The sequence below is a fragment of the Acinonyx jubatus genome, chromosome D3 (assembly GCF_027475565.1).
Source record: "Acinonyx jubatus isolate Ajub_Pintada_27869175 chromosome D3, VMU_Ajub_asm_v1.0, whole genome shotgun sequence".
NCBI lineage: Eukaryota > Metazoa > Chordata > Mammalia > Carnivora > Felidae > Acinonyx > Acinonyx jubatus.
The window spans coordinates 25379775-25392621 of record NC_069392.1 but is presented as its reverse complement, the minus strand read 5'-3'; the positions used below and the strand labels follow the sequence as shown (position 1 = coordinate 25392621).

The window sequence follows — 12847 nt, the reverse complement described above, 5'->3', positions numbered from 1 at the left end:
CACGTCACCGCTGGCCACAGACACGGTGCCATGGCCGCTGGACCTAACGCACCTTCCCCGTGTGCTCACCCAGCTTGGGCACTATGTTCTTGACCATGAATGCCTCCCAGGAGCCGGGGGTGAAGACGTCTTTCCAGGGCTGGAGGATGAGCTTGGCCGAGGAGTCGCTGGGGTGCCACTTCTGCAGGGCACTGGACAGCTTGCTGCGGATGGGGGAGTAGAGCGGCTCCAGGCGCGCCTGCATGAGGGGCAGCCACGGGTGCACCCACGAGTGGATGGGCACGGTGTCCGTCAGCGGGTTCCAGCTTTCCACCTGCGGGAGCAGTTCACGAGGCGCTGTGCGGTCAGTGGCATGGGGGCCGAGTGCTCCCCTGGCCAAGGCCCACAGGCCCCTCTGCGTGACCAAACTAACACCCACACAACTGCGAGGGGTCTCACAAAGGCACAAATTCTAATTAGAGAAACCAAAGAGAGGAGTGCCGACAAAAGGGCCGAGTTGCCCACAGGGCAGCAGCTGTGTCAGCAGATTCTGTCAATCCCAGGCCCCCCCGACAGCACTGAGGGACTGGAGAGCTGCCCCTGGTCCCTGCCGATGGCTGCCCCCGCAGCTCTGGGCCCTACCTCCTTCTGCAGCTTGGGGAAGATGAGCTGGTCCAGTATGTTCTCCAAGATCCACACGGGAATAATGTGCACCCAGCTGTCCAAGAAGTCCACCATCGGGTCACAGTTCCTCGGCTGCCACTGAGTGACGATATTTCGAACAAATGGCATCCAGACTTCCCATATCAGCCTGCGGGGGAAAGGCGAGGGCAGGATGGCGGCACCGATGGGGTTTCAAAGCAGACAAAGTCCACCGCCAGCAGCCCTCCAGAATAAGAAAGAAAGCGGCATGGACGTCCAGGCACAGCAAACCACCAGGCCAGCCCCCAGACTGCCCGGACCTGCGCCTGCCTCCCCCTTGCCCTGCCAGCCGCCTGCTCACCCCCCAGGCCTGTCTCCCCGGCAGAGCTCACCTGCTCGGCAGCGATGCTGCGGGGACACAAGGGTCCCCTCTCCAGGGACTGCAGGCCTTCCCACCTGGAGCTCTGACGCCTCACCTCTTGGGTCACAGCTTCAACATCCCTCCTCTCAGAAACCTCTACCTCCAACTACTCCCGGCCCCCAAGGAGGCATGTGTCCCGGCTTTATTTGTCTGCTTCCTCACCCCCACCTACCTCTCCCATTCCCCGCACACTGAGGCTGGCCGCCACCTGGCACAGCACGGCCCTGACAGGTGACAAGCACGGTGTGAGCGAGCGGACTCCTGGAACGGGGCCGGCACGCGTGGAGGAGGCGGAAGAGGCCAGTGCCCGCCTTCCCCAGTGGGATCGTCCCCCCCCCGCCTGTGCCCAGTACCTGTGAAAGGCGTCCGCCGAGAGGTCCTGCCCACCGTGAGATAAGAGCTGGTCGTTCTCAAGGAGGCTCTTCCACCTGGAGATGACCTCCGTGCCGTACGCGCAGTCCTGGGGAGAGATGCAGCCGTCAGCCGAGCTCCCTGCCCCGTGCGGCCCCTCCAGGCCGGGCCCATCCTGCCAGCCACTCACCTTGAGCGGGTCCCACTCCTTAAAGTACTCCTTCACGAGCGGGTAGACGATGGCCACAGCCAGGTCCACACGGTCGGACATCCGGTACTCCTCGTAGTACTTGTCCTGCAGGGTCTCGAAGACGCGGGCGCACTCGTCCAGGGTGAGGGGGTCGCCGCAGGCAGGCTGCATGCGCCGCTCGCACTCCTCCACCATCTCCAGGACCTTGCTGAGGTTGGCGATGACCCGCTCCTCGTGCTCCAGGACCTCCGACATCTTCTCCAGCTCGTGCGACAGGTTGACCACCATGTCGCGCTCGTACTGCAGCTGCCGGTCACTCTGGATGATCTCCTGCTCCGTAAGGTCGATGAGCAGCTGCAGGTTGTGCTCCAGCTCGGGCAGCGCGAAGCCCGGCGCCTTGGCCTCTTTGCCGGGCGGCGGCGGCGGCTGGGACTGCGGCGGCAGCCCGTCGTCGGGGACGCTGTGCTTGTGGCTGATCTGGCTGTAGCTGTAGTAGACCTTCTGCTCCCGGCCGGTCATGTCGATGACCTGGGGGAGTGCGGCAGGGGGGACCCGGGTCAAGGCTCACCATCGCTGCCCTGGGACGGTGCACGCCAGGCCGGGCGAGGGCAGGGCGCCGGGGCAGGTGCTCACGAACCACACACTACGGCACGGCCGGGAGGGCCGTGTTTCCCACAGCAGAGCCCCTGCCGCACAGACAGGGGGGTCAGGGACGGAAGCACCGCGCACGACCAGCAGTTCCAGACTCGGTCCCTCTGGACAAGACGGACAAGGCTTTTCCATCTAGGAAAAGCCGTGAAACTGGAGTGCAGACGACTCAGCTGAGGTGAAAATCTATTGCCACGCGTAGTAGAGGCTGTACTGATCAAAGCGGGTAATAAAACACGTATGACCAAAATATCACACTTGCTGTAAGAAAAATGCATATTTAGGCAGACAGATCTAGAAGGACGTGCATCAAGATGTTAAAACTAGTCGCCTATAGGAAGGAAGGAAAAGAATAGTTTTGCCTCTGTATTTTCTAATTGTCTAGAAGGTACCACACACTGGTCCGTAATAATACAAAAGTTGTATTTTGATTTGAAAACAAAACAAAACGTCAAAAAAAGTTACTGGACCAAGGCAACCTAGGTGAGCATTTTGAGAAAACAGGGGAAACTGGTCTATACTGGAATATAAACCGTACTGAAACACAGCGACCCATCAGCACTTGAAGTAACAGTACGACCCAAGAACCATGTGCATTAGAATCAGCTGGAGAAAAACGAACAGAGTTCTCATGCCCTGCCTCGATCCACCGACTCCAAATCTCCGACGAGAACCCACACATTGGCATTTCTTACCAGTCCTCCCCGCCCACAGCTGGCGCACGACGCCCTGACATTTGAGAACCCCACGCGGTGACACACACAATCTGTCCTACGCCAAACTGCACCAGACAACTGTCACCACCCTCGTTCTCTGGCTACTCAGGGGAGTAACAGGAAACCCAGGACTGGATGCGCGGAACAGCGGCTGAAAATTCCATCCATTTTTACAACTGAAAATACTCCAGTGCTGGTATGCCCTGAGGACTCTGTCCTGCGCTCCCAGTCAGAGCGGGCTCGTGCACCCTTTCCAGTAGTCGGGGGTCTTAGAAAGCTTCCTATGTTTAACCTGGCGACTGTACTTCTAAGGATCTATCCTTACAAAATGTCCGAAACAAAGACAAGACTTGACACAAACCGGCCAGCCCGAACCGAGCCAGGAAAAAGCTGAAGGTCTAGGACAGAGGTAGGACCAAGTGGCCTAGTACTTCATTGTCTGGAATCACACACTCACTAAACGTGACGTTCATGCCAGGTTTTCCATAATGGAAATGTTTGTTTGTTTTTTTCAATATATGAAATTTATTGTCAAATTGGTTTCCATACAACACCCAGTGCTCATCCCAAAAGGTGCCCTCCTCAATACCCATCCCCCACCCTCCCCTCCCTCCCACCCCCCATCAACCCTCAGTTTGTTCTCAGTTTTTAACAGTCTCTTATGCTTTGGCTCTCTTCCACTCTAACCTCTTTTTTTTTTTTTCCTTACCCTCCCCCATGGGTTTCTGTTAAGTTTCTCAGGATCCATATAAGAGTGAAACCATATGGTATCTGTCTTTCTCTGTATGGCTTATTTCACTTAGCATCACACTCTCCAGTTCCATCCACGTTGCCACAAAGGGCCATATTTCGTTCTTTCTCATTGCCATGTAGTACTCCATTGTGTATATAAACCACTGCTAGGAATTTACCCAAGGGATACAGGAGTGCTGATGCATAGGGGCACTTGTACCCCAATGTCTATAGCAGCACTCTCAACAATAGCCAAATTACGGAAATGTTTTTAAGTTCACAGACCGGGCGCTTCAGAGAGAAGTGGTTTTGCACCACTGCCACGTAACGAAGAGCGCCCAACGCGGGGCACACGCTACTGCCAAGCGATAACGAACAGAACAAAGCAAGCCCAGGAGACCCCACGGGATCCGAGAGAACGTTGGGTGATTGACTTGACGCGGGTGTGGCAGTGTTTCCCAGCGCCCCCCTCCCCGCCCCGTACCTTGACCTGAGAAAGCTCCTTCTGGGGGGCAGCGAGCTTCTTGCTGATCCTGCCCTTGGCTTTCAGCTCCTCCACCGTCTTGTAAGAGTATTTGGGCTTCTTCTTGCTTCCGCTGGGGTCTTTCCTCCACTGGCTCAGCTCCTTCTGAAACTCCTGAAGCAGGGGGAGGCGGCCAATGACACAAGGCAGGCCGCCTTTCACAGCAGGCAGGGTGACTGAGACCGTTCGCAGACACTCACTAGGCACGGTCTCAGACATACGCAAGGTTCTGCGCCAAGCGGCGTGCCTGAGGGACACTACAACCATCTCCTGACACGCCCCTGACGCTCAGCCCCTCGTAGAAACAAGAAGGTTCAGAAAGCAGGTACTCCAGACACCCAGGCAACGGCCACCCCCACTGCGGGCAGGCACTACGCTACTTTTAAATTCACCTCACGTGAAACTTAAACAACAACATACAGGATTTAAGGACCCAAAACCTTGGTTCTAATCTAAGATGAGGGCAAATCAGCAGGTCCCTAAGTCTTAAGGCCAAGACACCTTCTGTAAGCAAGGTTTGCAAGCCTCTTCCACAGGAAGGCCTACAGTAGATAGAGAAGGAAGCGTGGTCGGGGGGAGTAGAGTCCAGCCCACCGAAGTGGGTTTTGTGCGTGTCCTTCTTTGTTTCTTACACTGGTTTAAAACTTGTACTCGTTTTTTCCCAAAAATGTCTGGACCTCTACTCCAGGAAAACCAAAGATCAGGCACTACTGGGCCAGGTCGATGGCAACAACCGCCCGGACCTGAGTAGAAACTACCTCTTTAGACAGCGAGGCCCTGGCCCATCCGCCTCACTCCTGGCTCGCCTACTCGCTTCTGCTGCACACCTGCTACCTGCCGTCCCACCCTATCCAACGTCTCCCGCCTCAGCAAAAGGAGAGGGTCGGCGACAAGAGCAGTGACAATACGAGGCTCTGCAGCATCCCGCTGTCCCTCATAAATGCAAAGGGGAAGGGGCGCCTGGGTGGCGCAGTCGGTTAAGCGTCCGACTTCAGCCAGGTCACGATCTCGCGGTCCGTGAGTTCGAGCCCCGCGTCAGGCTCTGGGCTGATGGCTCGGAGCCTGGAGCCTGTTTCCGATTCTGTGTCTCCCTCTCTCTCTGCCCCTCCCCCGTTCATGCTCTGTCTCTCTCTCTGTCCCAAAAATAAATAAACGTTGAAAAAAAAAATTAAAAAAAAATAAATAAACGCAAAGGGGAAAAACGGTGTCGAGACAGCCGGCCCCTTGGGGGCCAGAGCAGAGCGACCCCCAGCTCACAGCTGGCTCCCCGCGACACTGGAGACGAAAGCCCGGCACCTACAAGTGGCCTTCGGGGCCGGTGCCGTGACCCGCCCGGTCGATATGCCTCGTCCCCTCCCTGCTCCGTGTGCTGCCTTCCCACCACAGCCCCCTCCGCGGCCTCTCCGCCACCAGGCTCGGAGACGCGCGCTCAGTGGCCTCTGGCCTCACGACTGGCCCCACACTCGCTGCCTTCTCCTGCCGGGAATCCACTGAAGCCTCTCCTCCCTGACAGGCCTTCCCTGACCGCCCTACCTAAGTATGTCACCCCTGCACAACCCCCCACTCCCCACCTCACCTACTCTGACCCTTCTCAGCACCTACCGCTCTCAGCAACCACACCACAGCTGCTTGTTGACTGTGTCTGGGCACCAGGCTCTAAGCCGTTCCTCGTGGAGGAACCTCCGGCCTCCAGCACAGCGTGACACGTCACATGTGCAACAGACATCTGAAGGCCGACTGAATGAGCGAGCGACAGTGGGAAACAGCACAGACACCCCCCCGCCCGTGACCCCTGACTTCTGGTTACCTCTTCCGCTTCTTCTTCTGAGTCAACCACGGGGAAGTCTTGCAGGGACTGAGTGGTACGCTCAGAGCCGTAAGCGCCCACGGCACCTTTGCCCTTTCTCTGTCTGGCTTCGATTGGATTAATGATACCTGACAGATTTCAGCAAAAGATAAAAAGATTTCAGATGGTCACAGCGATTCCTGTATTCGAACAAGGCACTCAGTGAAACCACCCTTCCTCAGTCCTGACACAGAATAACACAGCCCAGGAGGGAGGGCTCTTCTCTGCCCCTGGAACCCTGTCCGAGTCCCCTGTGATGTGAAATTTCTAAGCATTTATGGTACAAGAGGATGCAGACATCAGCGTATCGATGTCCTAAATACAGATTTTCGTATCCGCTTTGGATTTGTCTTTTTGAGATACTGGGAGAAAAAAGAACTATTCACATGTAACTGGGAACTCTGCAGTACTAAATTCTACACTTTCCTTGGAAGAAGGTTCCGGTAAGGAGAGTGAATTATTCGCAGAATATACTGACTGAATGAGGCGAGGTGAAGCAGCAGTTCAGTAGGAGACCCCGTCCGTTTTCCTGGGTAGCTTCTGTCTCCTGGACTTTGCTTGCTTTATAGCACGCGTAAGCCTTGGAAATAACTATTTTCCTCTAAGAGTCAACAGACGGGACTACCGCACTTCAGTGAAAACTGCCCAGCTTCCCCTTCAGCTAGTACTGCTGAAATCTCAAGTCAGACCTTGTTCTCCTTCTGGGTCACCACTGCCAGCTCCGTGAGATTCACGACTTTTCCTCCAGCTAACGCTGGGTGAAACCTGAACAACTACGCAGGAGTGGAGCCTGGACTCTTAGAGACTATTACTGTTTCCGTCCAGTTGCTGCCTGCTCACGGGAAACAGGACAAGGAGAGAGAAAGCAGGTTCCTGCAGGAAGAACCCAAGTGCTTGGCTTGTGCGGCTTTGATGTCAAGGAGACAGGGACATGTGAGAGGAGCTGTCTGGACGGGGCTAGGGCCTGGGGACAGGAGGCAGGGCTGCTGAGCGCAGACAGAGGGCCCCACGTGGGATTTGCTCAGCCAAGTTTACGGCCACACAAGGGCGCATAAAAAAGCTACACGAAAGGGCACCTGGGTGGCTCAGCCGGTTAAGTGTCTGACTCTTGAGTTTGGTTCAGGTCATGATCTCATGGTTCGTGAGTTCAAGCCCTGCATCAGGCTCTGCGCTGATAGTGCGGTGCCTGCTTGGGATTCTCTCTCCCTCTCTCTCCGCCCCTCCCTCACTCACGTGCTCTCAAAATAAATAAACTTTAAAATAGCAAAAAAGTTTGGGCCTACAACCCAATGCTCTAAACTCTTTATCTTAAAAAAAAAAAAAAAAAAAAGCTACACACAATGTTTCATGGATATTCCTGGACTACAAACTCCTATGCCTCCAGGGCCCAGGAAAGCTGACATAAAGTAAGGGGTATCGGGACCAAAGACCACAGGGGGTGGAGACTGCTTCCCCGAGGCCACGAGCATGTCTGTGGCAGCTAAAACCAATTCCTGCCAGACAAAGTCAAAAATGTCAGGTAAAATTATCTTATTTGTAAATGCTGGCAACAGGCTCAGTCTTAAAGAAGCACCGGTCAGGCCACAAAGAAGCCTCTCGTCTGCAGCCTGACTGAGCCTCTTCCTCCTGCTCAGACAAGCTTCCGTTTGGGTCTGAGAAAGCAGAGAGCCGAGGAGCACAGCCGTCAGGTGCCAGCGGGCCAGGCCGCAGACTCCACGGACTCGGAGAGGAGGAAAAGCAAACCTCGCCTCCGTCCGTCAAGACTACAGGGTGCCCGCACCCTACCTTGTGCATTCTTCCCGAGCCCCCTTCCAGGGACGTAGCCCATCTTCTGCAGAAGCTTCTGTCCAATTCCCTTGGTGTGTCTTTCCCAGCTGCCAAAATCCATGAAAGACTTGGTTCCTCCTGCAAAGCCTTTCTGGCTGGGTTTAAAATTGCCACCCTGAGGAGGAAAAAAAAACAAAACCAAAGCTTAGTTGACAGGGAAAAAAAAGAAAAATCTAAGAAAGCTTACTTGGACGATGGGGAAATGGCCTGGCAGTCAGAGCATTATAAAAAGTGTCACACAAACCAAAACCAGATCTGTGACGTGCGTCAGGAGAGCAAAGAGCCCGCGCTGCCCACGTCACACCTCGCAGAAACCTGCCGCCACGAGGAGAAACCCACACAAGCCCCCCGCCCGCAGATGCCTGGCCGCATGACCTTCCGAGGACGTTACTAAGGTCACAAGCCTGAAGCAAAGATGCTACCGTCTTTAACTTCTTGGGTCCGAAATCCTTAGGAAAGTCATCCTGCTTAACAGGCTTCTCCTCGTCGTCGGAATCTTCCAGCTCCGCCTCCTCTGCTGCCCCTTTCTTGAGGCCGGCGCTGATGAAGTTGACTGGCGCGGAGTAGTCTCGGGCCCTACGGGCAAACACAAGGCCCCCAGGGGGCTGTCAAGAACCTTCCGTAGGCATCCCTTGTAGAAACTGTGCTGGCCAGGGAACCCCTTAGGGTGGACCTCCAGGGATCGTTTAAAAGAGCAATACACTCACTTATACCCAAAGGGCCCCAGATCCTGTAATCACAATAACATTATTACCTGATGGGTTCAAGTCAACTCTGCGGCTGCAGTTATCGATGTCAGTGTTAAGGGTGATTAAAAATGCAAAGTGTCATCTTATACAGCATGTGTATCAGTTACGTCTTCGTAAAAGTGAAAGGAAAAAATGCAAAATATGATACAACACAACTTTCTTCTACATTTTTTTAAAATGTTTATTTTTGAGAGAGAGAGAATCTCAAGCAGGCTCCGCTCAGTCAGCACACAACCTGATGCAGGGCCCGAACTCATGAACTGTGAGATCGTGACCTGAGCCGAGGTCGCGAGTTGGAAGCTTAACCGACTGTGCCACCCCGGGGCCCCTCCTTTTACATTTTTAAAAATTAAGCTATTTTAAAAACCATGTGTCTTGGAGGCTATTTCAAATACAAAAACCAAACAAGAAAAATTCTAATAAAAAATCATCAAACACAGTAAAAGAAATTCTATGAATGGAAAGTATATTAACAATTATATCAAACTCTGAGAAGTTCACGTTCATTACATTCATTTGTATGTGAAAACTAAAGTAATAACGAAGAAACGAACTCCGTGAGATGGCGAGTATCGATGCCGACCACGACTGTCACAAGGACAGTACTTACAGTGTCATAAACGTCAGCTCCCTTTATAAGATGACCAGCCTAGTCACTGCACAACCCCGTGGCAGTGACAGAACTGAGAGGATTCTTTTCTAGAAGATGCAGTCAGGTAAGAGCCCAAACTCAGGAGGGAGGCCCAGATTCCCAAAGCCTGGCTGTGTGATCATGACCTCAGTTTCTTAATGTGGAAAATGGGATGGTAACAACAGTACCCTTCTCACAGGTAAATGATACCAACCATGTAAAAAGCACAGAACAAGTAAAGCGCCAACAGATGTTGGCTATTTGGCTACCATCATCTTATGGTTATGTAATCCTTGACCTCTGAGCCATCTGTCATCCACTTTTAGATTTCTTGCCAGATGAGAAGGGGCTGTACCGATCTCCATACTCTTTCCCCCCAGGCTCCCCAGACCGTGTGAAACAGGCACAGTCTCAAAGGGCCGGAGCCTACAGGCCACAGTCGAGGCCAAAGAGACAAACCCATACTGGCTACACACACCGGTCAGGCGACTCGTGGCCAGTGCCCACGTGACTTCACGCTGAGGCGGAAGACTGTCAGCCTGAGTCCTCATCTCCCCGCCACCACGCCTGCAGGGACCCAGTCTCGGCCCCACACATCTCCCTCTTCCACTGGGGCCTCGGGCCAACTTTGCACACCAAAAGGTCTCCTCCAAACATAAGCGCGCCCACGTCAGCCACTCGCTGTCTCAGACCCGGGAGCCTCTTCTCAAGCTATGCTCCCACCTGCAAAAGCTTCCATACCTCGTAGACACCTGGTGCTTCCCCTCAATGGCCTCTGTATCCTCATGTCGTCACCCTCTGTGGTCATATATGCTCAAGGAGGGTCTCTAGAGACCTCTTCCCTCGCCTCCCAGAACAGATCAAACATCCTCTCAAACGTACTCTCTCTCAGGTCCAAAGTCAGTCACAAGCTTGCACTGTGTGAGTCGTCAGTCATCGCCTGTCTCCATGCTCTGGTGTCTGAGCTCTCAGAAGGCAAGGAATGGACCTGCGGCCCAAGACCCGCTACATATAATTGCTCACTGAACACCTGCCTATGGTTCAGTCAGCAGAGAGCCGCCCTCCAGCCCAAAGAGGAAGCTGGGCCTCCCCGGCTGATGCTGCAGCTCCAGGACTCAGGAAGGCCAGGAGAGAAGTCTGTTTAGTGGTTATCCCCCCAACTCCCTCTCCATCTTCCCCCGCTTCCCTAAAGCAACAGAAAGCAGCCCCACGCGCCCAGTACCGTTTGCCTCCAAAGCTGGGCCTCTCTTCATCCGAGTCTCGCTCTGCCCACACTCCGTACGTGGCCTCTTCCTTGGTCTGCCAGTGGCGCTGCCGGTTGGGGTTGAATTCATTCTGGAGATCCCAGTCGGTGATCTCAAAGTTCTCCCGCTCGTCCTCGTCATCATCCATGTGGCCTTCGCCGTCCCGGTACAAGTGGGACAGCGACATGGCCGGTCACTGAAGGAAGGGATAAGAAAGGCACGTGGAGTTTGTGGTGAGTTCTGGAAGCGGCAGCAGGCTTCCCTGAGTCCCCGCTCCTTGCTCCCTTTGAACGTCCTCCAAACACAAAGCTTGTTAAAATCGTCGCTACAATTCAATAAAGCAGACATTAAAAACATATTTTAGGAAATGATCCGTATTTAAACAGGCGGGACAAAAGGCTCCTCAAAGACCAGTCCCAACGATGTATGTGATTCTTAAGCATCTATTTCTCTGTCCTAGTCAATGTCATAAAACATACTCACATATATAGAAACCACATAAAAATACCTACGTATGTAACTCTATTTATTATTGCCTCAGAACCTGGGTGGACATCTGGGATCCCAGATTATTTTGTTGTTGCTGCTGTTGAGGAAAGTTGTATCTGGACCCTTGGCGGTCCCAGGAGTGATTGTTTTTAGAACATGCTTTCTGAACTATATTACTTGGTGAGACCCTAAAACTTAGATTTCCTCCCAAAACATGAACCTCTTCTGAAGGCAGTAGTAATTATAAACACTACCTTAACAGACATCTGTGTACTGCAACAGAGAATTCAACTCCTGAGAGCTGGATGATGAGATTCAGCTGTCTCTTTCTCATAAAATTATTTTCTTTGGAGTTTATTTATTTATTCTGAGAGGGAAGGGAGGGGCACACAGAGACAGGGAGAGAGTGAGGATCCCAAGCAGGCTCTGAGCTCTCCCCGCAGAACCTGTTGGGGAGGGGGGGGGCTCGCAACTCCAGAAGCGGTGTTCAAACTCCGAAACCGTGAGGTCAATATCTGAGCTGAACTCAAGAGCCGGACCCTTAGGACTCTTACCCCTTAGGACCCTTAGTCGACTGTGCCACCCAGGCGCCCCACATCTCTTCCTTAAATGGATTAATTACTACTGCACCAAGCTTTAAAATGCCTTGTAAGGCAGATTAAACAAGACGGTGCTTAAAAAACACTTAGCTCAGAATAAAAAATGCTCAAGGAACAATAGCTGTTACAGTAGCTCCATGATTAGCTTCATCATCATTACTATTACGGGATTAGGGAAGGAACCTAACAAACTGCTAAAATCATAGCCTGAGTTCAAATCCCAGCTCTGCCAGGTACTCAGTGAGTGTGTGAGTATCAAATACACACGAAGTGCCAAGCAAGGTGCGCTGCATGGTATATATTCAATCTGTGACAGCAACTGGGATTCTTACCAACCAGTTGCTTGCTGCAAGCAGCCCTCAGGGACAAGGAGTTCACTACTTCCGGTCGCTTCTGTGACAGAGTTCTCCCTGCTTGGGGTGCCTGGGTGGCTCAGTCAGTTAAGCCTCCGACTTTGGCTCAGATCATGATCTCACCGTTCATGGGTTCGAGCCCCGGGTCGGGCTCTGTGCTGACAGGTGGGAGCCTAGAGCTTGCTTGGTATTTTGCGTCTCCATCTCTCTCTGCCCCTCCCCCGCTCTCTCTCTCAAAAATAAACATTCAAAGATTAACAAACAAACAAACCCACCAAGTTCTCCCTGCTTACTCTACTCACTGGCACACTGCTTGGGTGCAGCTGGTCCCAACCTCAGCCAGCAGTGCAAAGAAGGGAAATGTTGTCAGGGGAGGTAGGGAGTCCCAGACACACGGGAGTCAGTAATATCGCTGCTTCCCGGGGCAAGAAGCAAAGGACTGTTAGGAGTTACAGAGCCTTTGGCAGGTACCAAGTACTTGCCGGACGCTTCGAGCCGATAATCTAACGTAAGCAATCAAGTCACCTCTACGAGACACGTACTGTTGGCGTCCCCACCCTTCCGATAAGAGAAAGGAGACGCAGGGACGTCGGACAACTTGCCCCAGGTTCTACGCTGGCAGGGCTCCAAAGCAGGTGGGCTTGAAGCCAGACTTCCGGCGGGGCTCGGTCCCTAACCTGCTCAGTGGGTCCCTCGCGCACACTCCCACTGGCGGGGACCCCCCCCCCCTCCCGCTCCCCGTCCCTTCCCTCGCCCCGGCCCCACTCACCTCTCCCGGGTCCCGCCGACCAAAACCAGATACCGGCTCTGGGCGAGCTGCGCGCCACTACAGCAGCCGGAATCCGGATGCACCCTCGGACGGCGCGCCGGAAATGACGTGTTACAGCGGAAACGGCGCGCTGGTTGC

The 12847-nt window shown here is 53.7% G+C and overlaps 1 protein-coding gene across 3 annotated transcripts in view; it reads right to left on the bottom strand.

Moving 5' to 3' along the window:
• The window catches only part of TFIP11 (tuftelin interacting protein 11), a 16367-nt gene extending 3520 nt beyond the window's left edge, over positions 1–12847 (bottom strand). The window contains exons 1-11 of one of the 3 annotated variants that reach the window (XM_053206449.1): positions 12710–12794; positions 11243–11355; positions 10478–10695; positions 8298–8451; positions 7834–7990; positions 6010–6137; positions 4164–4316; positions 1584–2111; positions 1396–1502; positions 622–790; positions 70–313 (exon numbers count right to left, since the gene is read on the bottom strand). In XM_053206449.1, the coding sequence (XP_053062424.1) occupies positions 70–313; positions 622–790; positions 1396–1502; positions 1584–2111; positions 4164–4316; positions 6010–6137; positions 7834–7990; positions 8298–8451; positions 10478–10686 (1849 nt within the window). In that variant the 5' untranslated portion in view covers positions 10687–10695; positions 11243–11355; positions 12710–12794. Of the gene's footprint in view, positions 1–69; positions 314–621; positions 791–1395; positions 1503–1583; positions 2112–4163; positions 4317–6009; positions 6138–7833; positions 7991–8297; positions 8452–10477; positions 10696–11242; positions 11356–12709 lie in introns of all 3 variants that reach the window. The other 2 variants (XM_027050748.2, XM_027050750.2) reach the window with 2 other exon arrangements.